The following is a 24994-nucleotide window of genomic DNA, read 5'->3' as shown; positions in this document are numbered from 1 at the left end:
TTAGTTTTAACGTGTTTCGTATCGTAATCGTGTCTGACATGTTTACGACACGTTAACACGAATTGTCAGGTCTATGATGGGGTGGCTAAACATTAACTTTTATAAATATTGGTGACAAAAACGTGAGTTTTTTGAGTTGGGTGACCTAAATAGATACTCTCAAAAACTTATGTTAATAAATAAATAACCTATCCTCTTCAAATTTAATTAATATTTAAAATAAATTAGGTTAAAAGTTGAAAAAGTTTGACCAACTCTTAAGACAATATGTATGAAACAGAAAGAGTAACATTTTAGGAACTCCATTATTAAAACATTGTAGTGAATAACCTAGTTGAATGAAAACCGGTTACTTATGTTAGAAAGAAAGGTTCAAAACTGATATGTCTTCCATGGAAGTTCTATTGATGATACGATATTTTCTTTCCCCTCCTTTTTATCTTCTTGTTTTATTATAGTAGAGTCCTTTTCTTTTTCAATCCATGAAATCAAACAAGACACACTGAACTTCATATCTTGCAATAGTAATGAGATATTTTCCTCCTTCCTTCTACTTTTCTTTGGTTGATTGACCTGATCTGATCTTAACAACATAACATTACTCCAGTCGCTGCCTTTGCTCAATACAAAGAGCTATGTGCAGAAGAAATTGCTCGAAATGTAAATGGAAGACAACATTATCTATGATTGTAATTAGTATCAGTTAATATCAAATTCGTTTTTAGGTTTTGTAACACTAATTGCATAATATATATATATATATATATATATATATATATATATATATAATCCACAATCTTATGAGGTATGATATATCAAGGTCTGGATTAGGGAATTAAGATACAGTATATTGATTCAAATCCCGAAATTTTATGTAAAGGAGAGACATGGGACGCAAACATGAATTGCACTTGAATTATCTCCGGACAAAAGGTGTTACCCACTCTAAATTGCATCAAATTTCACAAACATTTGGTGCAGACGAACACCGGGCCGCTAGAGAAACACAAAGCTTTCCATGTTTATCTAAAGTGGATTGGCATGTTTCCGTCTGAACCAAAAGTTAAACGAAAACAAAAGGTTAGTATGTCCTGCAGTGCGGGTCCCACAGTTTGATGTGGCAACTCATATCCATAACATCTGGCCAATGCATGATAATTGTCAGAGAAAGACCATTGCATTTGTTTTCCCTGGAAAATCCCACAGCTCCCTCAGTAGTTGCAGTCGTTGGCTCTTCTGGGGCCACAAGCTTTGCTTGTGGTTGCCGTTTCACTTCCCAATTCTCTTGGCTATTTCTCAACTCTCTCTCTCTCTTTCTTTCTTTCATTAAAACCAGTTTTGCTGCAACTGTTTTTCTCTTTGCTTCAATCTTTCCAGGTCGAGAACGTCGGTTTGCTTTCGACAGGTTAGTTAAACTCATTGTCTTTCTTTCCTTCTTCCTTTGATTGTTTAAGTGTACTTTAAATGCATTTATGGCTGTGTAACACATTTTTCCTTAATGGGTTTTTATTGTTTTTTCCTTTTAGTTGCTGTTTGATGTTACGAAAGTTCATTTTGCAGTGAGTTTTTCAAGTTTTTACTTTTGAGTATGTTCTAATTATAACAAAAAGTGTTACTGTTATTTTGGTGTGTTCTTCACTGCCAGCAATGATGACAATATTTGAAATTGAATTATTATGGAATCAGAATGGTTCTGATTGATCTATTGATTGATCCATTCAAGATTGGTCTTCCTTTCTCTTGAAGTGTTGGGACATTTGCCATTTTATTTTGATAGTTCCTTTTTGTTTCTAATAATCCAGTTAAAGTTAATTTGGCAATGATTCTTATTAAATGGTTGAATTGTATCTTAATTCTCAAGTTGAGCATTTAAAGATAAATTCTTGAAACCTAATTTAGATATTGTGTTTGCCATAGCTTTGAGCTGTTGAAAGGGCGATGCTGGCTGGTACCTTTTCATTGCTATCTTGATTCTTCCAATGGCATTTACTGCAAGCAAGGTTCCAGGTGGCTCTGTGGTGACTAATAGAGTTGGTAACACTAGGCCACAGGGTAAAATCTATCCTACAAGTCAAGGGTTTGTGCATCCAAGACTGAGAAATGCACAGCCTTTGATGGCAAAATTGAGCTTTCCAAATGAAAGTTTGGGAAGCATATATGGAAAAACAGGTGGTTTCACAGTCTCACGGGGATCTTCCATGATATGCTTGTCAACAAGAACTCAAAATTCTGAAGCAACAGAATCTGTTAAACCTTATGCGGATTGCTCTGATGCATCTGGGTAAGATTATCTTTTGTTGCTTTAATATCTTATTTATCAATACTTAATAAACTTTAACCTGTGGCAGCTGCAACTACTTAATTCAACTATTTAGTCATTGGGCCTTTTAAAATCTTCTGTTGTATCTCTGATTTCATTTACAGGAAACGTTATTCGCTTTCCCCTTTCATCATCATATAGTTTTGTTGAGTTTTTTTATAGTGATTTGCCTTGTCAGGTATTAAGTAGGCAGTAATTGTGATTAGCTAAGTGGTATTTCACTTTCATACTTCTTGATGTCGACCAATCCTGAACCTAAGTGAATGCTGTTCTGTCAATTTTCCTATTAGAAATTATTTGTGCAATAATGTGTTTCTTTGGAAATATTCATTTTCCTCAGCAACTAATCTTTTATCTCAAGCATACCTTATTTCTACACCTACCAGGTCAAGGTTGGTACCATTCTGAGTTCTTTATCGTATAGTTCCATCTCATCATATACTTGTTGAGTTTCTTTTTCTTTTTTTTTCTTTCCAGTAATTTGCCTTGGTCAGGTATAAATTAGGCACTAGATGTAATTAGCTAAATGATATTTCATTTTCATACTTACTGATATGGATGCATCCTGAAGCTTATTCAATGCTATCCTTGTTTTTTATTGTATGCACACTGTTGTGTGTCAGTGCACAGATTGGAGAGGAGGAAGTTGGTCATTCAGCCATGCCTGGAAGAACTATACACTCAAGTCTAGGCTTGGCAGAAGCTTGTAGATTTGTATGCAATGATGCAAAGTTTGTGAATGAAAGGGCCCGTAATGACATTATTCTGCTTTCTCGGTAATATTCAGCATCGGCCTGAGTCAGTCAAAATAGCTTGCCTTGATCTCAGTTATTATCAGCATAATTCTAATGTTCAGTGTGACGTTAGTGTTGACATGTGCTATTTTAGCACAAATTCATTAGATTTTGTGCAACTCTGGTGCTAATACAAACTCTGCAAAACCTCTGAACTTAAACATTGTAGCTTATGGAAATTAGAATTTAATGTTCAAAAGTAATCTTCATTTTGTGAAAACTGTAGTGGCTCTGTTCAGTTTGTTCAAATAATTGGTTTTTCACAGCTTTTTCTCCTGATGATTCTTACAGTTATTCACAGCTTGTTGAATATCGTTATTGATATATCTGATGGCATTGTTATTAATTAAGCTGGCTGTACACATGTTTATTGTTTTGCATTTTTCCTGTTTTCTTCAGTGGCATAATGAGGTTGGATGCCCGTGTACGTCAGGATGTCGCTATTCTTGGGTCAGGATTTCTTAAACTTGATGGTAATCTCTTAATGCAGTTGTTTCATAAATATTATCTGAAAGCTCTTCATATCTGTTACTATGGGAAACAATGCTGCAATCAAGCAGTGTGTAAAATTTTAACTGTGATGTGCCCAACGCAGCTAGGGCAAGGGAAGACACTGAAAAAATTGACCGAGATGTGAAGAAAAAGGCTGAACGTCTTCATCATATTGCCACTGTATGTGTATTTAGATAGTATTTTCATTTTCTTTGGAATTAAGACATATAGTGCAGGTATCATGGATGTAATGTTGTAATGAACCTTGCATCCATTTGCAGATCTTAAAAGACAAGGCACAATCTAGATTGAAAAGTGCTGCTGATAAACATTGGAGTGATGGCGCCTTGGAGGTACTTTTTGTCACTCATCTTTTTACTTTCTTGAATCTCTTTCCTTGTTGTTAGCTTATTACTAGGTTTATATTCAGTATTCACGTCATCTGATTTTTATTTACTGAAATTTGGATCAAGGCAGTAAATCTTCTAGAGAAAAAAGGAAAAGTTGGCTTTTTTCCCTCTAGTGGAAGTTTTGAGTAGTACTATTATTTGAATCTTGTTTAACCTTCATAATGTAATTACAACCTGGTGTAAGTGTAACTTCTAGAAAGTTGCACAAGGATTCTTCTAAGTTTCCACATGTTTCTGATGCACTTTTTTGTTATCATGTTCCTTTGGCCATAGCTTTGCTACTAATTACTAACTGATTCAATCTACCTGTACTAGCTTTGAATTTTGATACATAATTCTTGATGATAGCTTATTGAATACAAAAAATTGCTGATGTTAAGAGAATCACGTTAGAATATGTGGGATGTTGAATTTAAAGCATAGTCAAGACTACCTAAGTCCTTTAGAAGGATTCACTGAATGCAGAAAAAGAAAAATTTACTCAATAATGTTAGTTGCCTTTACAGTTACAGCTGATGGCAGAAAGGTGCAGAGGAGATTATTTAATGGGCTGCATAAAGGGGAATCTGTTGGAAATGAGACATTATTTTCATGGAATATCCTGAACAAAAACTAGTGATTAGGGTGGAAAAAAACTGTAAAGATGAACAACAATTAAAGTCTGGTTAAATCTTTAGGGAAATTTCTTTTTGATTTTGATTTTTTTTTTTTTTTTTGGTTTGGGGGGGTGGTGCTGGAAGGTAGAAATTAAACGATCTGCGAAAGTGATTAGAATTGTGTCTGAAAACATAGTGTACTAGTAGTTTAGTAAAACAATGTAGGAGGTAGTAAACCCTGATGTAGCCTTTTGGCTCTCTTCCAGGCTGATCTGCGCCGTGCTGACTTCCGTGCTAAGCAGCGTGCAATGGAGGATGCCCTCATGGCTTTGGAGGTGAGAGGGTCAATTATATATTTTGCCTATCATGCTGATTATGTTGTGGTAGAATAATGTATGTATCAAAGATGCAATTCATGGTGTTGGATAATGCACTTAGCTCTTTATATATATATAAACCTTATGTGCCACAAAGTTTAAGAATAATGCCTAAATGTCTATGCCTCCATGGAATTTATGTTTTTTTTTTTTCCGCTATTGCAGTTTATGAAAAATATTCATGACATGATGGTGAGCAAGGTGTACAAGTTGTAAGTTCCTTTAATATATATGGACAAGTTTCCCCCAGTTTTTTGTTTTAATACTTTGTTATCCTCTCTAAATGTTTTAGATTATTATGTGTTCAAGCCTTAAAATTTTAACCTTGTGTGTGCATGTGTATGTTGTGTCTTATCCAGTCCACTGCAGTGGGAAAAAGGTTCACTATCAGCTAATGACATAATGCTTGAGAAAAATGGGAAGACCCTTGATTTCTTTAATGGTGAAGTCTCTACTGACCGCATTAATGCTATTCAGGTCCTTTCTGATTGCTATTTCATTGTTGTTTCCTTGATCAGTTGCATCAGGAAGCATAACATCTAGATCATTTTATGATGACATACAGGAAGCTTACTGGAGTATAGCATCTGCACTCTCTGAAGCTGATGGAATTGACTACACAGATCCTGAAGAGGTCTGAATGACTACTTATATTCCTTATCTGATGAACATTTGATTTAACAGTAGTTTCAATATTTGTTTATTTACTTGCTCTTTCCTTTCTGGAGCAGCTCGAGTTGTTAATCACAACTCTTATAGATCTTGATGCAATGGATGGTAAAAGCAGTGTTTCATTGCTGGCAGAGTGTTCGAGTTCTCCAGATGTCCGTACGAGGTAAGCTTTCTAACAATAGCATGTACATTTTTCATTTAGAATTGTAACTCACTAGAGTTAATCACCTTCATGAATAAAGTGTTGGTGTCTGTTTTCAATATAGGAACGCTTAGCCATGTCTTCCTAAAAGAAGGAATCTGACTGGAAATCTAATTTTTTTATAAATACCCAACCCTTTCAAGCTTTTAGAAATGTTGCCTTAGAACATTCATCCAAATTTATCCAGAAATCAATATAGTTTTTATCTTGCTGGATTATATCTCAATTGCAGACTTGCACTACTTAGGATGAATAATATGAAATTGTTTTGCACTATTTCGTGATTCTAATTCTCATTTAGGGCATCAGCTCACATATTTGTGTAGAGATTGTCACTTGTCAGTTGTGTTCTGGCCATGTGGTTTGTTCTGACTATTTCTTGATAGATGACGTCCTCGAATGTTCGATTCCGTCCGTCCTGTTACGTAATATATCTCTTTCTATTTCTGTTGCACATCCAAGTGTTTGGCTCTAGATTTCATATATAGAGCTTATATATAGATTTAGAAAATAATAAATTTAACCCCTTCCTGTGGTTGAGGCATACCCTAATCAGTAACCATATCTCTCCTCTAGATAGGGATGTCCAATTCTCGTCCCCTGAGCTATAAAGAAAAGGAAGAAACTCTTAGCCTTGCTGATTAATGTCTATATTGACACATGATTCCAGATCGTTGAGTTACTCATTCATCCTCTTTGTTCCTCTGGTGCAGACAAGCATTGGCTAATGCACTGGCAGCAGCTCCATCCATGTGGACCCTCGGAAATGCAGGCATGGGAGCATTACAGGTACTAACTTGCTTATTTCTAACCCTCATACAAATGATGATAGGTAACATTTTTTCTTTCCATAACGGTGGCAACTTAAACGTTTCTGATTTATCCTTGCAGAGACTAGCAGAAGACAGCAACCCAGCTGTAGCTGTGGCAGCATCCAAAGCAATCTATGAACTAAAGAAACAATGGGAAATTGCAGAAGGCGATAGCTGGAGGTTCATGATGAATCTGAAGCCAGTAGAGGAAACAGATGGAGAAGGTGACAAAGATGATGCAGATAAAAACCAAGACCTAATTTAAGAATTATACTGTAGATATCTACACATAGGTTTAAATAGATGTAGGATAATTCTACTATCACGAGAAGTGATAAGTTCATCTATCCATTAAGATCTCATTGCTTCCTCTTAACATCTTTCTAGTTGCTTGTTTCATAAGATATACAAGCATATGCACATCGTGCACTCTTTGAATCCGAATTCTCTACCCAAAACCCTCAATTCTCTCAGCTGCATAATTTATACTCAGCTGGCTCAACATAATAGAATTATTTAGCTGTGATTTCAACCCTCGTGGTGTGAAGCTTATGTAAGATCAGCCAGTTCTTTTCTTAATTAATGAAGTCTTATTCACGTGTTTTATTTCCTCTTATAATTTTCCTTGTGTTCTTGGAGATGTCCTCCTTCTGGGGCAATGCTAAAACAAATATGGTAGCCATGGAAGATAAAGTAAGCAGTACACAAGGGATGTCCACAAGGTTCCAAATTGTAAAGCAAACCCCAAGTTAACTTGTGTGAAGCAACGACCCACAATTCAGAGCTGCAAGTCAGATTGAAATTGGATTCAACATTAGTATCAAAATGGACCAATTTTAATGGTGGCTCCATATCACATTTTTACATATTGGTCACCATTTTGGCCCACAAACAATTAAGTTCAACAAATCATGGCCAGACACAAACCCATCCCCCCCTCCCCCCAACCCCACATACCTGTTCAGTAATTTTTCTTTGACAAGCAACTACTTTTGGCATGGAATCTGGTCAGCTTTTCCTTTTTTCCTAATCTATCTGTCTCTTAATTGAGGTGTTAGTTTGGTAAGCTTTCCCTTAAATCCATCAATTAACAAATGCATAATGATTATCAAATGCAGGAATGAACTTTTCAAAGAAAAACAGAACAAGGAAAGCTGAAACCAGCAAGGAAAAGCAAGAGAGGGACAATGATCCAACCACATTTACTACAGCTTCGCTTATGAAAAGGTTCTCAAGTCCCCATCAAAGTCCCCCCTAATTTGGTCCATTCCCTTCTCTTTTTCTCGCTCAACTTTTTCTTCCCTCTGGCCCTTTCCATAATGTCTGCCACTGTTTGACACCTAATGTTCCATCATCATTCCCTTCCCCTTTCACTTTAATCATAAACATAGAATCCCAAGTTTCTTTACAAATATAACTCATCACAATGCTACCAGCTTTACAACATTTGTTTATCATCTTTTAAAAATTAAAATCTTTATTTATATCTTATTCAACAATCCAACCAATGCCAAACATTTCTTATGTCTCTACTCTTTTTCAAGGATGATTTTCTTTCTATGTGTGTGTATATATATATATATATATTTATACTGTTTTTATGTGAATTAATCACATTTACTTATAAAACTCAGTAATCCTGGAGAGCGTCTGTCTGGCAAATAGGAACAGTGCATTTGCATGTGGGTCACCACTACATTATACAGCAAAATGGCTGACCACCAAAATCACATGGGATGATGGTGGGCCCATGCTTTGCGCGTGATGTAGCCCAAATCAATGGAAGTGGACCCCAAACTCCATTTTGGTTCATTCACATGCTAAATCCTTTCAACTGTTTAGATCTGACTTACACACGGAATTGCCCAACTAGTTTTGTCATGAGACTATTAGGGAGTGTGGTTACGTTACTTGTTAGTAATTGAGGAACATAGAGCGGAGCTATGCACCTTTTCCAGAGTATATTCTGTCGTGTTGTGTTTATTTAGTGATATGAAAATGTCTGAATACTTCCCATTCCTTGGATTGGATAAAGATGCATGATCCATATCAAATATCAAAGAGATTTTAGGATGTCTTGCTCTCACTAAAGGACATGTCAGCACCTTACATGGCAGATGGCGTATTATTGAATCAACAGGCTCAATACAAAATGTTAAATATGTACTGTAAAAGAAAAGTAAAAAACTGACTATCTAAGAAACCTCTCTGCTTCTCTTGCTACAGCCTTGTTTCTGTTGTTTTGTCAAACAAAAAAAAAACTCATATCTTCGCCAAACATTTCATTGTTCCCATCGGATTTTCTCTGTCCCTGTAAATAGCAAGAAGACAATAGCAACATCCATGGCTTCCAACAAATTTGCAACGTTTTTGCATAAAAACACCAGCAAAATCACTGTCATCCTAGTCTATGCACTACTTGAATGGACCCTTATCATTCTCCTTCTACTCAACTCCTTGTTCACTTACTTGATCACAAAGTTTGCCAACTATTTTGGCCTTAAACCACCTTGTCCCTGGTGCACTAGAGTTGATCATGTCTTAGAGCCTGGCAACGACGCAAACTGTCATAGGGATCTTGTTTGTGACAAACATGCCACTGAGATTTCCAAATTGAGTTACTGCTCACGTCATGGAAAACTAGCAGAATCACATCTTATGTGTGAGGAATGCTTGGCTTCTCGGCCAACTCCTAGTGATAATAAATCCATTGGAATGACGAGGATTGCTTTCATTTCATGGGTGAGTACTGATCACAAACTTGATGATGGTGAAATTGTTCTTCCTTGTTCTTGCTGCAAGGGGAGCTTTGGCAGCAAACTTCATCCTCCTTATTTCTTGTTCAAACCTACTTGGGGTGCTTTGGATTATGCACAGAAAGGAAGTTTGATCATAGAAGCAATAGAAGCGGGTGGCAGTGAAAGTGACCAGTACAAAGAGCCAAGCAAACCTGATAGCCAAGAAAGTCAAGAAGGCGAGGATATGATTGAGATCAAACTGAACACCGAGGAAGATTACAACGAAAACAGTGAAGAAGCTACAGCTGATCAGCATATGCTTTCCGATGTTGAAAGTTTTGGGTTCGGAGAAGCACCTGAAGAGGAGTGTTCAGGGTCTGAATTAAAGTTGCAAGATACCTGCCACGAAAAAGATGTACATGAAGATGAGAAACCGGGAACCATGAACGTTATGGAGCAGCATTTCAGTGCTCCAAGTGAAATTCATCAATCTTCACATGACAATATTGTTGAACCTTATTTTGCAGAAGATGATCTGCTAGAGTTCATCAATCTGCATCCTCAGAAATGTGTTTCTGACCGCTTATTTTCTGTTGAGTTAATTGATCTATCAACATCTGCAAACCACTGTTCGGAAAAGCAAGATCTGGGGAAGGAAGTTAATGAAAATGAAACTAGCGATTCTCCGATTGAAGAGACAGCATTACATGCTATTGATGAGGGTGCAGAGGATACCTGTCCAAGAAAAGTTGAAAGTCCGGAGCTAGGTGATAGTGACATTGAGAATCCATCCATTATAGATGCTGATAAAGGAAAAGAAGATTTGGTTGATGAGGCATTTGAACAGGTTGTTACTCTGCATGGAGCTATAGATGGCAACAAGACAGAAGCATCATCCAGCAAAGAGCCAGATAATCCTCCAGGTATGGAAAACTGTAACACAATGAAAATTCTGTTATAGTTTATTTGTTTAACCATATTTTATTACTTACTACTTACCATACTCCATATCACTCTCAATTTTAAATGTATTGAATATAAGCAGCTCAGCACCAAGAGAAGACTGATCTTAATCTGTTGGTTGAGCAACCAAAACCTGAGACATTGTTAAGAACTCAAGAGTCGGATCTGCCTCAAATTGAAGAATCAGTCCCTTCTTTGCGAAGCTTTCAGGAAGATAGTTCTTCCACCAAAAACAGTGAAGCTAAAGAGGTTAATGCTCCTGAATCAGACAGCACTAATAATGTTGGTAAGCCTATACTTATCTTCACTACTTTGGTCAAGCATTCAATATTATGAAGGGTTGAATATTACAGTATGTAGCTTCTGAAGCCATTTTGGTTTTACTAGGTGCAAACCAGAATGAGAAGAGCACAATGGAGAATAAAATGATTTCAAGTGATGAGAATCAGGAAGGGATAAACACAGCTTTATCCATACATTTGGATCCTAATGAAGCAGAGGAGGAAAAATTTCCTGACACTCCAACTTCACTTGAAGGTATGCATTACTTGCATAAGAAATTGCTACTCTTTGAAAAAAGGGAATCGGTTCACGAGGAGTCTTTAGATGGGAGTGTAGTAAGTGAGATAGAAAGTGGTGATCCAATTCAAACCATTGAGAGGCTGAAAACATCCCTAAAAGCTGAAAGAAAGGCATTAAGTGCTTTATATGCAGAACTTGAGGAAGAGAGGAGTGCCTCTGCAATTGCTGCTAATCAAACAATGGCTATGATAACCCGGCTTCAAGAGGAGAAGGCAGCAATGCAGATGGAAGCATTACAATACCAGAGGATGATGGAAGAACAATCCGAATATGACCAGGAAGCCCTACAACTTTTAAATGAGCTTATGATCAAAAGAGAGAAGGAAAAAGAAGAACTGGAGAAAGAATTAGAAGTTTATCGCAAGAAGGTTTTGGACTACGAGGCAAAAGAAAATATGAGAATAATGAGGAGAAGCAAAGATGGAAGTGTGCAAAGTAGGAAATCTTCTGCTGCCTGCAGCTATGTGGAGGATAGTGACGAGCTATCAATTGACCTTAATCGTGAAGCAAAGGATGAAGATAGCAGCTTCTGTGGTCATCAAGAAAGCAGTAGTGAGAATACTCCTGCTGATGCAGTTCTTAATTTGGAGGAAATGGCACTAGATTGTGTAAACCATATGAGTGCCCTTGATGAATCATTGACAGAATTTGAGGAAGAGAGACTGTCCATCCTAGATCAGCTTAAGGCATTGGAAGATAAGTTACTAACTATGGGGGATGATCAATTCATGGAAGACTTGAAATCGATTCAGCATTCCCTTAATGGGTTTGATGAGAATAATATTCTGAGCAGTAAAGAAGACAATGGGGTTTCAAGTGGATTTTCAAACGATACAACTTCTCCGGAGGGCAAAACAATGGCTTCCATGGCAAAGAGTCTCCTTCCTTTCCTGGATGCAACAGATAATGAAACAGAAGAAGTATTGATGTGCCAAAAACAAGGAGAATGTGAACCAGTTGAAATGCAGAAGTATCCAGGTTCAAATTTTGGCTTGGATAGCAAGAAATATGAAATTGTAGAAGAGGTGGATCATGCTTATGAGAGGCTACAAGCTCTTGAAGAAGACAAGGAGTTTCTAAAGAATTGCATGGGCTCCATAAAGAAAGGAGACAAAGGGATGGATCTTTTCCAAGCAATCTTGCAACATCTCCGAGATCTGAGGGCTGTGGAACTCCGAACAAGAAATATGAGCGATGATCCACAACGGTGATTTTAGGTTGCCATATACAAATGGAATCACCTGGTAATTCTATATTTCTTTTCATATATGTTGAATTTTCTTCATTGAAACTAGACATCAGGACTTTCCTGTCACTCCAATTGCTCCAAATATTGATTTAAGATTAATTTGTTTGATAAGTGCAGAATGCATTTCCAAGAGTCGGCAGGAGTACTCTGCAGATTCAAGTGGTCGAACACTTCATTTCGTGTTGAGCATATCGGACTAGAAGCTCCTGGACTCCAATTTTTTCCCTGCAAAGATGGGAATATCTTCAGATGGATGGGGAGGTTCCTTATCTGGCTTTCTTGAATTGGTGCGTGGCAGGCAGACTTAAAAACTAAAGTCTACCCCTCACTACTTGAGTTTTCTTTTGGGCTTTACAAGAATGATGTAAAGCCCCAAATTTTGCAGGATCTCCTCCTCAACTGCCTTATTACAAGAAAAGGTAGAAGAGGAAGGAGAGCGTACTGTCTACCTGGTTTGGTCATGTAGGGTAAGTCAGTTGAGAACCTAGTAACTTGTTTTCCTTTTTCTTTTCATCCGTAATACTAGTTTTCTCCTTTACTCTTTCCTCCATAAGGTTTGGAGGAAGGAATTGAAAGGATAGAGAAGGAGGCTTTATCCTTTTTTTTTTTTTCTTTTCTCCTACTGTTTGCACCAAGTAATGTTATACATATTATGAGGTTTTTGGAATACAAACTTGATCCATGTGCTGTTAACTTGTATAGTTGTGTGAGGAGTTGTCACTGATGTTCTTCTTTCTTCTTTCGGTCCCCCCTCAGTTAAAATATCATGTTAAGGCAATCTCATTCTAATTAAATAGCAGGACTTACATATGCAATTACTTGTAAATTCAACAGAGATTATTCTTGGTTATAGCTTCCGAGGAAATTTCCTCTGCCAAATAAAGCTGCCTTATCAGCAAGCTGTATCTGACTCCTAACTACACAAACAATGAATAGAACTTCAAGACTGAAGATTGTAAAACATATATATATATATATATATATATATATATATATATATATATATATATATATATANCTAATAAACAGTATATATATTATATATATAGAGATATATATATATATATTATAATATATATGTATATATAATATATTCAATTCATTGTTTTAGAAAATATTATATTAATCAACCGTTTACGTTGTTGAATAAGTTCGATCCCTAAATCCCATCTGTTCTGAGCTGACATCGTCCAGCAACAAGCAGTGAACTCGGTGTCATCTAATCAGCAGACAGACTTTCCTTGAAACAAAATGTTTTCAACCCTAAAACCCTGGTCGTATTTTTACATGCAACCAGCCAGAAAGAGAAAAGTGAAATGGGAGAGGTGAAGGATGGAGTGGTCAAAAAACAAAAGGTGAAGGATAGGTTATCTTGGAATTGCCTCCACTTTTCAGGACAGCTGTGTTTCTTCCTCGTCTCCCATCGTCTTTTATCTTCTTCAGTCTACACTCTGCAGGAATCAGAGGGTAATATATAGAACACATCTTAAAGCGCAGACGATCCCTTTTTTCCTTATGATTTTGTATTAGACATCCACACCATATATAGCTTACTGTTTCAGGTGATTACATCATCCAATTAGGAGACTCAAAACAATAGAATAGTGCTTACGCCTTTCAGGGGATTGGAAATCTCTGCTTCTCCGAACATAGCCCAAAATGTTCTTCATAAGCGGCTCCATTTCTGCCAACAGCATCATTCATATAATTGGCTGAGTAGAACAAGTAAGGCCTCTGGAGTATGTGTCTACAAGTCCACTTTCCAAGCCAACAACTAGACGAGTGATAGTGCTAACTACCCGTAATGGTGAGGAATGGATGAGTAATATATATGCTTTTCATAACTTACGACATAAATTTGTTAAAATGTTTCAATTATGGGAGCATTCTTGATGAGATCTATTTATGAGTGTAAACGAATGGCCAGTTCTAGGAGATCATGAACTCGGCAAAAATAACATTTATGAAAAGATAATGATGATGTATGATTATAAAAATATCACTGGATACCGTCATTGTATGAAATGCATTTGGTCACAGGCGAAGCGAGAGGGATGTGCGGGTGCTACCTCTAAGTTTTTAATTTTTTTTTTATTTTTATGTGTATAAAATTCAAAATATCTAACTTTGTCACCTTTAAATAAACTAAATTTGTAGTAATGATAAGAAACTTAAGTTAACCTGCAAAGGTTTGCCCAAATTTTGTAATTATTTTTCTTGTCCTTTTTTATTCTTTTTTTTCTCTTTTATAAGTCCTTTTTTTCTTTTCTTTTTTCTCTTTTTTCCTTCTTTTTTCTTTTTCTTTTATAAGTATACTAAATTTCCTTCTTTTTTTTTTTCTCTTTTTTTCCTTCTTTTTCTTTTTTTCTCTTTTTTTCTTTATAACTGTACTAAATCATAAATGAATTTGATATTATGAAAACACATCGAGCACAACTTATGATACCTAATATGAAAATCTAATGTTACTTTTTCTTTCCGTTTTATATTTATTACGATGTTTAATGTGAAAATTTAATGTTAATTTTTCTTCTGTCTATTTATATTAGTGAATTAAAAACTTATATTTAAATTACTAATAAAATTTTATATTATAATTTAATTTTATTTCAAAAGTGATTTTTTTTTTTGCTTCGAATCAAATCATTAACCTAATCCATAACCTTGTTTGATTACTCTTTAATCACTTTTCATAAAAAATCTTAAATCCGTTACTGTGTTCGGTTAATCAGATGAAATAATTGTTTCGAGGAATAGTTTATCATGCAATTTCGATGACTTCCACATGTATTTACTAAGTGAAGGTTCATTAATAAAGCATTTTCATTTACAATTGATTTACAAGAAAATTTTGAATTATTTTTAAAATGGTGGAGATAATTGGACATTTTTCAATAATAATAGTGTCCAACACAATCTCACAGTGAAAAAATGCAAAGAAGAAAGTCTTATGAATAGTTATATTTGTTAAACTGTTTTATTTTTTTTCAAACAATTATATTTGTTCAACCAGTTATTTTTGTTCAAAAATTTATGTTTATATGAACAATTTATAAAGTTATTTGAAAAACATATGAAAATAATTTGCAACCAATTTCTCTTCTTTCTCCGAATACTTCTACCATTGCTTTTATACTGTTTAGTTGGAGATAAACTCTGGAAAATTTTATTTAATATGTTGTTTGGAATCTTTTTCATTTTAATCATAAAGAAGTCGAGGCTTATAGTTGGGTAATTTTAGGTTTTGGTAATTTTATATTTCGATTATTCTTGGTTCACATCTAAATTGTTTTAAGTTAATATTTGAATTTTAAGATACGTATTCAGGTTTCTGACTTTAAAATTAAATTAGATTGAGACAAAGTTAAATCATTATTTATAATAATATGCTTTGTGTTTACTATATTTATGTAGGAAAAATACACGGACTAAAAAAATTTATGGAATAATCAAACTTGTACCATATTTTTACATTTTTCAAGAAGAATTTGGTTTTCAAATTTATTTTTCTAGCTATGTAACTGTACGAATATTTTTTATGAAAGACCTCAAGCCGTTGTATAGAACCCCTTCTATTAGGTTGTACGATAACTTTAAAATATCATATAATAATTATTATCTTTAATTTACCAAGATAAAAATATTATTATCCCATAAAGTCCGACAGTTTTAAATTCAAAATGAGAAAAGAATTAAAATGATGCTTAGCTTAACTTTAAGGTGATGTTTAGGTTAGGGCCGGAGCCTCCTTATAGGATGGGGGCCATGGCCCCACCAAAATTTTAAATATTGTTTATATACTATATAATTTTTTTAAAATTTTTTATAAATTTGCTTTATGACCCCTTCAAAATAATTTTTTAGTTAATAATTAATATAAATAAAAAATAACAAAATAATTTCATATACTTAACTCAATTTTAAATTTTTTTAAATTTTTCTTTCAATTTATATAATTATTATTTTTATTTATTTATTTCTATTCTATTTATTCATATATTCTAAATCTCTATAGATTTTCTTTCACAAATTTTTACGAACCATCAATCATATTNTTTCAATTTATATAATTATTATTTTTATTATTTAATTCTATTCTATTTATTCATATATTTTAAATCTCTATAGATTTTCTTTCACAAATTTTTACGAACCATCAATCATATTTTTCTCTTTCTTTTTCATTATGTCATATGTGGATTCTATCTTCTACTTGTTATGTTTTCCTTTCTTTGTTATATAGATTTTATTTTTTTTATTCTAATCTTTAAAATAAATAAATGATTATATAATCTCAAATATAAGTTGCAATGTTACATTGTTACTTAGAATTTTTTCAATATATTATTTTTTATTCAGAATAACTAATGCATTATAGTATGTATATTGTAAACTTTAAGTAACAAGAACATACATATAAATTGATAAAATAAAATAATTGTATTTCTTTCAATGCAATTTTATTTATTATATATAGTTTTAATATCTCTCAAAATAACTTTTTTAAAATAATTAGTTTTATTATCCAAACCGTATAAAATTAGAGTCATTATGGTTAGTATATTACTAGTTAAACCCAACAAATAAATTCTAAACTAATATATTAAGCTTATCAAATTTTAAAAAAAATAAAAAATGAGTCTACTAATCTAAACCTATTAAGTTTTAATATAAATCTAAACCTATCATAACATATTATATCTTAACAGTCCAACGTAATAGTTTATTATAACATATTATATCTTAATAGTTCAATCCAATAACATAATATGTTAATTAGCAATTTAAGAGATAAATAGAAAATAAAAGAAGAATTAGAACACATAAAGTAAAGAGGTAATTCATTTGAGTTTGAAAAGTTATTTTCTCTTCCACTCTTGTGCTCAAAAAGTGAGAGAGGCTCTTTTTATAGTTTTATTGAGTCATGTATATAAATGATACCATCATTATTGTTAATATGCATTTTTTTTGTATGTGTCTTTTAAATTTTATTTAATTTTTTAAATGAGTGATAATTAAATTATATATAAAATTCTCTTTAATGGTTTAATGTCGCTTTTTGTTTGACCCCCTTTTGAAAATGGTCTAACTCTACCCTTGGTTTAGGTTAACATCACATGTGGGGTTGATTTTTGGACTTAGAATTGATTTGAATTTGAGTTACTTAGATTTCGAGTTATTCAATTTTGAGTCTTAAACTTAGAATTGATTTGAATTTGAGTTACTTAGATTTCGAGTTATTCAATTTTGAGTCTTAAACTTAGAATTGATTTGAATTTGAGTTACTTAAATTTCTAGTTATTTGATTTCGGGTCATTGACCTTAATTTTAATATTAATTCATTTGAGTTGGATTGAGTTGCATACACGTAACCTAGGTCATTTTGTATAATTAAGAGTAAATTCTTCATGTTCAATTCTATTAGAACTCAATCTAGAATCCAAACATGAGAAAGAGAAAAGAGAAGTAATATTAGGTCAACCACATCAAACAAGCTAATCAATGAATTTCATTTTCAAAAAATAGAATAAAATAAATAATTCAACCCCATTAGGATAGAGAGTATAGCTAAGTGGGAGGCTATAAATCAAAGGAAAAGAATTGGAGTTATCGAGCATGCAATGAATGTTGATAAAAGGCTAGGGGAAACATAAAGAAGATTTAGACTATAGACCTAATTTAAATCCTAATATAGCAAAATCCCCAAAGCAAGATCAATTAATTAACCAAGAAAATCTCAACAAGGAAGAAAACCATGCATGCGCACCAACTTGCAACCAATCAAGAAATCCAAACCAAGAAGAGTGAGCCAAAAAAACACTACTAATACAAAGTGTGCTTTAGTAATCCAAACTGTCGCACCTAAATTTTGTCTCACTAGTTTTAACTTAGGCAATGGGATAAATACGGTTGGTAAGATTCATGGATATCTCATTAATTAAACTTATAGTAAACCAAAATAAAAATTTTTGGCATTTCAATAATAATTGCATATATTTTTTTATTCAAAAAGTTAAATTCTAATTCTTTTTTATTTTAATAAAAAAATTATACATTTTTATAAATAATAATATTTTTGACTCAATAATAATTGCATGTATTTCTTTATTCAAATTGGGTTCTAACCCTTCTTTATCCCAACCAAACCTTTGAGGACAATACACGAAAATTATGCATTCTTATTATGAATACCTATGTTTTCTTAGGAGTTCCAACCACTAATAACATAAGTAAATATATGCTAATTACTATGTACACACATTCGATTCTTATAAAAGATTTTGAAGGCTCAAATCGATTCTTTTTTATTTTAAAAACCCAAAAACAAAATAAATTGTTTAAAATATATCTTTCATAAAATTCGAGCTCAAAATAATTTATTTTGAAACGGACAATGAATTAACCTATTGTTAGTTATCAACTTGATGTTACTAATAGGCTAACAAATTTTTTTTTTTCACACCCTAATTTATAAGTCAAAAAATTGAAACGTGCATCTATAAAAAAAAAATTCAAATGTACTTATAAATATAATAAATAAATAAAAATTATTACATTCTATATCACATAGTTATCGACACTTTTTTTAAGACCTAATATAAAAAAAATCTCAAATTATTAATGAAAATATAAATAAATTATTATTTTGTTATTTGTTTAATTAAATTTTTATTTTAAATTAAATAAATTTTATCACTAATAATTGATTTAATACTTGTTATTTTATAATACATGACAATAGACATGACATATTGACTTGTTAAAATAGATAGTAACATAATATGATGAGGTGGACGCGTGGTAATCTCACTTTTCACTATTACAAATTAATATATTTTGTTATTTTTATTAATAATGATTAATTAATCATTAATTATAAAATTTATTTATTTTAAAATAGAAATAAAAAAATTTAATTAAATATGATAAAAATAAAAATAAAACTTGGTACATCAATGTTTCAAAGATTTAAAATACAAAAAGTAAAAATTATTAAAACAAAAAAGACCTGGCATTAAAACATTACAAAGGCATATTTTAAAATTTTTTTATTTCATAGATTCTTTGAAAAGAGGGACCACATTTTTTCTTTTCTCCAAAGATAATTAAAATATTAGACAACTTGGAAAATGCGGGACGACTCTAGAGACAATGGATAATCCAGTCATTTCCCTCCAAGTTTAATTCCGCCACGTCATCAATCCGCATGAATCACTTTTCTAAACCGTCTGATCATCATCCACTGAACAAATCTTTGCCGCCCATTTCATCCAAAAATAAAAAGATTGTTAATATCATTATTATTTTATTTTTTTTTTGCAACTGATCATCAAACAGTAGCTAAAGGTGTTTTGGCTTTGGGTTCTTGGTTTGTCTATGGAAAAAATTTGAAAACCAAAGAGGAAGAGAGAGAGGTGTTTGTGGGAACTCACTTTGAAGTTGAACTTTCTTGAAGAAATTATCTTTTCTTCTTTTTAAATTTTATCTTCTTTCTTTGTAAGTGTTCTCTTTCTTTTTTTTTTTTCGGTGTGTGTGTGTGCAAAATTAATGGCTACTGAAGAGGTCAATAAGCCTCCTTCACTTCCTTCTTACCCACAGGTACATCTACTGTCTCTCACAATATTTTTTATTTTTTTACTTTTAACCATGAACAAAATTGATCGTTAATTTTATTTTATAGTATAGGAAATTTTTTGTTTTTGGAGAAAATTTTACTTTTTTTTTATGGAATTAAAACGAAACCCATTTTCATTAAGCCCCAAATTTGTTGGATTTTGATCTAATTTTAATTTTTGTTTGTTCGTTTTTTTACTGATTTAAGATTACAATAATTTTTTTTTGGTTTAAAACTGTCATTTAAAATTTTTTTTTCCTATCTTCAATTGAGTTTCTTTGCCTAAATTCCTTCATCTGTTACTGATTTTATTCTGATTTTTGTGTTGTAGTTTTTTATTTTTTCTGAAAAAGGAGATGGGTTTTTTTTTTCGGAGTTGCCAGGAAAATTTATTTTTCCATCGAATTTCTCTTTTTAAATTCACAGTGTTTCTGTGAAACACCAAAGTAAGGAATTTTTTTCTTTTGCAATTTGACATTACTTTATCTTATCTTAATTCTTTTAAATTTTCCATTTTTGCTCTTTTTAAGCATAAAATTTGAGCTTTGCATCTTAAAATTGCTTGAAATCTAAATAATTCATCTATATTTTTATCATGCAGATGATTGTTAATGCCATTGAAGCATTGAACGACAAGAATGGCTCAAACAAGACTTCAATATCCAAATACATTGAATCGCAGTATGGCGATTTGCCTGCTGGTCATACCACCCTCCTTTCTCACCATCTTAATAGAATGAAAGAAACTGGAGAGCTCATTTTTTGGAAAAACAATTACATGAAAGCAGACCCCAATGCCCCACCAAGGCGTGGCCGTGGGAGGCCTCCGAAATCCAAGGATCCATTGCCGCCGGGCGTGGTTTTAAGCCCTGCAAGGCCCAGAGGCCGCCCTCCTAAGGACCCCAATGCTCCCCCTAAGTCCCCCAAGCCTAAGGTGGCTTCTGGGACTGGGAAACCACGTGGAAGGCCAAGGAAGATGGCGCGGCCAGCAGGGGGAATCGGTGGGAGTTCCACAACTACAATGGTGGCCGCGGTAAGGCCTAGGGGGCGTCCTCCTAAGGTGAAGGCTTCGGCTTTGACTGAAGTGAGTGTTGAACATTAAGAGGATTTTAATGGTTTTTTTTTTTAAATTTTTCATGTAACTTGTAGTGTTGCTTACTGTTTACTTTGTTTTGTCTGTAGAAGTTGCACGGTGTTTGTTAGTTTGATAATTGTGTTTATGTAAGTGTTCTTGTAGAATTTATCGATGTAGTTGTTGTTGAGGCTTTGAATTTTTTATCTTTATTTTTAGTTTTAAGTTTTTTGTAGAGGATGACTAATGCTAATGATGATTTCTGTTATTTTCTTTGATGTGTTTTACAAATCCTGTTGAGTTTGTTTGTGCTGTTAGTGTTCTTGAATATTGGAAAGTGGTGCTACTGCGCCAGGTGTTTTCTGGCCTAAAATATGGTTTACTATTCACCCAAACTGTTACTATGCTTGGAATCATGTCTAGCTGTTTTGAAGTTAAGAAGACTGTCTGAAATTATTAGACAAGCAACAAGTTTCAAAACGAGTCAAAATGGTGGAATTTGAGTTTGACAATTGCGGAAGTTTAATCACTGCAAAGTGAATAGTAATCCCTTGCTTTTATTGTTTGAAATATCCTGACAGGCTAACACTGGTCTTGGAAAGGTGGAGAGTGAATTTTAGTTATTACTAATGTTAATTGGGTGGTTCTGTTGCTTGACATTGGTTTCGGGATGCTATTTGGTCAGTGCTAATTCAAGTTATTCAACATGGAAGATTCGGGGGGTGTTTGTTAGGTCTTATTCTTGGTCTTCGGTGAAACTGTGGTTGATGTGAGATGTGACACACAGTTTACCCAGCTTGAAGATTTGGAAAAAGGGGATCAGACAAGTTTGAGATGATTGTTGTTTGATGACTATGGTGACCATGTTTGCTCTAATATCCAATGCCTTTGGAAACCTTGTACGGGATCTTCCCTTGACAAATCCCCGAGAAAGCGGATGGCTGGTCTTGATTTCTGATCCTGGTGTGTGTGTATTGGTCTTTGTCAGAAGTCCTCTTGGCCCACCCTTGGATTGGTGATTTGTGAGGGAGCCCTTTCCTTCATGTGGGTCACTTCGGCAGACCGGGGTGGGGGAGGGAGTGCGAGTGGTCTCTTAATTAGAGTATGGCAAAGCAATGTGAATTACAAGAAAATTGAAATCAATTTATATCATTGGAAGTGGGAGCAAACATTTTCCTCCTGTTATTACAAGTCACCAATATTCTTACTTGTACAAAATAGAATAACTCAACTGTATTACAACAGAGTTGCAGAATTTTCAACGTATGCCTTTTGTCTGTGTCTCCCATGTTTCTGTTATTCTGTCGTCAAACTTGGGCGTTGAGCATCTTCATCTGGTGGTGGTAACTGTAAGTTTGAAAGCGATTCAGTTAAGCGACATGTACTTGAGTTTGGGGATTCCTCACTTTTAATCATAACTGACAACGGGATCCTAAGTACGAGGTTTCTCAAGAACTTTCATAGGCAAAGAGAAGAGGCTTTGGATTATTCTAGATTTTAAGATTCCTTTCACCATAATTAACGTTCCAACAACCTGGATAAGATGGTGATGTCTGCTTCCAGCCTTTGATCTTCCTTTCCATCTTCTTTTGTTTAAACAAATAATATATTTATTCTCGGAATTTGCTTATTCGGAAAGAAAAATGTATTTGCTTGGAAACCTGTCAAATATTAGAATAGATTTGGACACTTTTCCCTACTGAACAGCCCAACTTCAAGCTTGGACATAAAAACTTGGCCCTATACATTTGCAGTTGCATGAGAACAAGTTCAAATCAGCATATTTGAGTCTTTATTATATGAAAATAGGATAGGTCAGTTATGTTAAATGGTCCGAAATATTTTTAAAAAATAAATACTGTTCTATCCAAATTATTTAAATTACTATATTTGTAAACTGTATAATTTTTCTCATAAAACCAATTCCTTGAACATGGCACTGTCATTAAAGTGTCGAATGGGTTGAGTCGTCCGTCCCCACTCAAGACAAGTCTATGTCGTGCTGGGCTGGGTGGGGATCTCAAGCCCACTCAGACAGACACGGCACGAAACAGCTGGGGTCCATGTCCACACGTGACACATTGACAAGCGTGACGCCACACGTAAGCATAAATACGAGTCGTGTTATAACATTTTTGATCCTTGAAATTTGAATTGTACATTTCATATTATTTTTTTTATTATAATAAATATTTATTTTTTTATACCTATATTGATATTGATATTATAATTAATTAAATTACATGAGAGTTGTTTAAATGTGATTATAATTTACCATCGATCTAAAAATAAAATATTATTTTATATATTAATGATAAAAAATTTTAAATTTTAGTAAAAAAAATTATTATTTAATAATGAAATTATTTTATTAATTTATTATACATATATTTCAATGAATTTTTTAATTTTTTTTTAAGGGAAAGAAAGAATTTTTATTAGCTTGATAAGTGGAGATCAACTACATCATGTAATAGAAAAGAATTAATTTCTAGAGGAGGAACATCGAATAACATAAAACCACCCTCTTGTGCTAACCCCATATTTGCTATACGATCTGCAACGATGTTTTCTTCATGAAAGACTTGTCTAATTTTTACAACCCATTATTTTAGAAGCAATCTCTTAATCACCTGGATTAAATCATAATTATGGTTGATATCTGTCGATGCTGGATTTATAACTTTCACAGCTGTGCTATTGTCAATTTGCAACTCAATCTTTCTATGTCCAGTCTCCCAAGCCACTGTTAGACCCTTTAAAATACTCCATAGCTCTGCTCTATAGGTTGAACATAATTCCAACCAAAATGAGAAACTTGTGATCCAATTACCATGGGCGTCTCTTAACACCTCTCTTGCAGCTGCTTTGTTGAGAGATGGCCGTGAAGCACCATCAACATTCAAAACAACGAAATTTGTTGCAGGGGGTAGCCAACCTTTCATACAATTTGTCGAGCCAAGTGGTAGTTCTCTACTAGCTAGAATGGGGGTTGTGTTAGCAGACATAGCATCTAGTACTAAACCCCGAATTGTGCACAAACGGCTTTCTGTGGTCTTTTGTATATGCTCAAACACAAATGAATTTCTCCATTTCCATATTAGCCAACATGCGCTTCCAAAAACCATATTCCAAGGTGCATCATAAATTAATTTGCTACTGTTATTGAGGTTATTAAACAACCAATCATTCAAGGAGTGAGTATTGAAAGTACCTTGATGATTCTATGGGAGAAGTCTAAACCAGCAGCGGTTGCAACGGGACAATCTCTAAGACAGTGCAAGATAGATTCTTCATCTACTTGGCATATTGGACATCTTGGATCAGCGACCAGGTTTCTATGCACTCTTTCTTGGTTTGTTAGAATTTTTTTGTGAGAGCAAAGAAAAAGAAATGTCCTGATACGTTCTGGGCCACACTAGCTCCAAATTAGTTTCCATATCTTGTTGACTAGACTTGTATTTGAAAGGGACATGCCTCATAACACCTTGTAGGCAGATGACATAGTAAATATGCCATATGGAGTATGTGCCCAAAAAGGTCTATCCTGCTCCATATTGTTGGTAGGGGGAATCGTTTCAAGCAAGAAATTACATACTTCAGTTCGGATTAAATTTACCACCCTATCAAAATCCCACTCTCCCTCGGTCGTGACATACTCTTTGACACTACTTTCATCAACAATTTCAAAGCCAATAAATTTAGCCGCATCGACAAGTAGAATATCATTGAGCCATTGATCAATCCAGAAGTGTGTTGAAATTTCGTTGCCTGGTGCCCATTTGATGTTTGGTTTAAACTGTGGCCAACTTTGGCTAATGGCAGTCCAAAAAGTGGAAGCACCAAGTTTATGAATATTATTTGGCAAGCATGAGCTTCCCATGCCGTATTTGGAATGCAAGATTTTGGCTCATAAAGCATCTGGATTCATGACCAGTCTCCAGCATGCCTTCCATATGAAGGCTTGATTCATTAACTTTAAGTTTCTTATGCTGAGACCACCTTCTTCTTTTGGTCGGCAAAAGTTGTTCCAATTTATCAAGTGAATCTTTCTAGCATTTACTGATCCACCCCATAAGAAGGCCTTACAATGAGCTTCA

At 33.8% G+C, this 24994-nt stretch overlaps 3 protein-coding genes across 4 annotated transcripts; all 3 read left to right on the top strand.

Annotated features, from left to right (window-relative positions):
- Positions 1190–7281, top strand: LOC18601850. Of its 2 annotated transcripts, XM_018119540.1 has the most exons (13): positions 1190–1405; positions 1918–2281; positions 2944–3096; positions 3514–3587; positions 3710–3786; positions 3888–3959; positions 4879–4947; positions 5155–5201; positions 5349–5466; positions 5555–5623; positions 5721–5824; positions 6577–6652; positions 6755–7281. In XM_018119540.1, exons 2-13 carry the CDS (start codon positions 1980–1982, stop codon positions 6938–6940), a joined length of 1347 nt encoding a protein of 448 aa, XP_017975029.1. In that variant the 5' UTR covers positions 1190–1405; positions 1918–1979; the 3' UTR covers positions 6941–7281. The 2 variants fall into 2 exon arrangements, with proteins under 2 accessions (XP_017975029.1, XP_017975030.1); XM_018119541.1 differs by lacking the exon at positions 2944–3096.
- Positions 8386–12943, top strand: LOC18601849 (myosin-binding protein 2). Its single transcript, XM_018119539.1, has 4 exons — positions 8386–10336; positions 10459–10662; positions 10764–12202; positions 12325–12943. Exons 1-3 carry the CDS (start codon positions 9019–9021, stop codon positions 12167–12169), a joined length of 2928 nt encoding a protein of 975 aa, XP_017975028.1. The 5' UTR covers positions 8386–9018; the 3' UTR covers positions 12170–12202; positions 12325–12943.
- Positions 19523–22175, top strand: LOC18601848 (HMG-Y-related protein A). The gene is made up of 3 exons (XM_007032931.2): positions 19523–19806; positions 20424–20906; positions 21476–22175. Exons 1-3 carry the CDS (start codon positions 19756–19758, stop codon positions 21512–21514), a joined length of 573 nt encoding a protein of 190 aa, XP_007032993.2. The 5' UTR covers positions 19523–19755; the 3' UTR covers positions 21515–22175.

The sequence above is a fragment of the Theobroma cacao genome, chromosome 4 (assembly GCF_000208745.1).
Source record: "Theobroma cacao cultivar B97-61/B2 chromosome 4, Criollo_cocoa_genome_V2, whole genome shotgun sequence".
Taxonomy (NCBI): Eukaryota; Viridiplantae; Streptophyta; class Magnoliopsida; order Malvales; family Malvaceae; genus Theobroma; species Theobroma cacao.
Note: the sequence above shows the minus strand (reverse complement) of the source record. Positions and strands in the feature narration are given on the sequence as shown.

Bases quoted from the DNA above. Each gene is read 5' to 3' on its own strand.
- LOC18601850 (XM_018119540.1), top strand. From the start codon at position 1,980: ATGGCATTTACTGCAAGCAAGGTTCCAGGTGGCTCTGTGGTGACTAAT. The intron at 3,588-3,709 runs GTAATCTCTTAA...TGCCCAACGCAG, and splicing joins AGGATTTCTTAAACTTGATG to CTAGGGCAAGGGAAGACACT. The intron at 5,467-5,554 runs GTCCTTTCTGAT...GATGACATACAG, and splicing joins ACCGCATTAATGCTATTCAG to GAAGCTTACTGGAGTATAGC.
- LOC18601849 (XM_018119539.1), top strand. From the start codon at position 9,019: ATGGCTTCCAACAAATTTGCAACGTTTTTGCATAAAAACACCAGCAAA. The intron at 10,337-10,458 runs GTATGGAAAACT...GAATATAAGCAG, and splicing joins AGAGCCAGATAATCCTCCAG to CTCAGCACCAAGAGAAGACT. The intron at 10,663-10,763 runs GTAAGCCTATAC...TGGTTTTACTAG, and splicing joins AGACAGCACTAATAATGTTG to GTGCAAACCAGAATGAGAAG.
- LOC18601848 (XM_007032931.2), top strand. From the start codon at position 19,756: ATGGCTACTGAAGAGGTCAATAAGCCTCCTTCACTTCCTTCTTACCCA. The intron at 19,807-20,423 runs GTACATCTACTG...TTTATCATGCAG, and splicing joins CACTTCCTTCTTACCCACAG to ATGATTGTTAATGCCATTGA. The intron at 20,907-21,475 runs GTGAGTGTTGAA...ATATCCTGACAG, and splicing joins AGGCTTCGGCTTTGACTGAA to GCTAACACTGGTCTTGGAAA.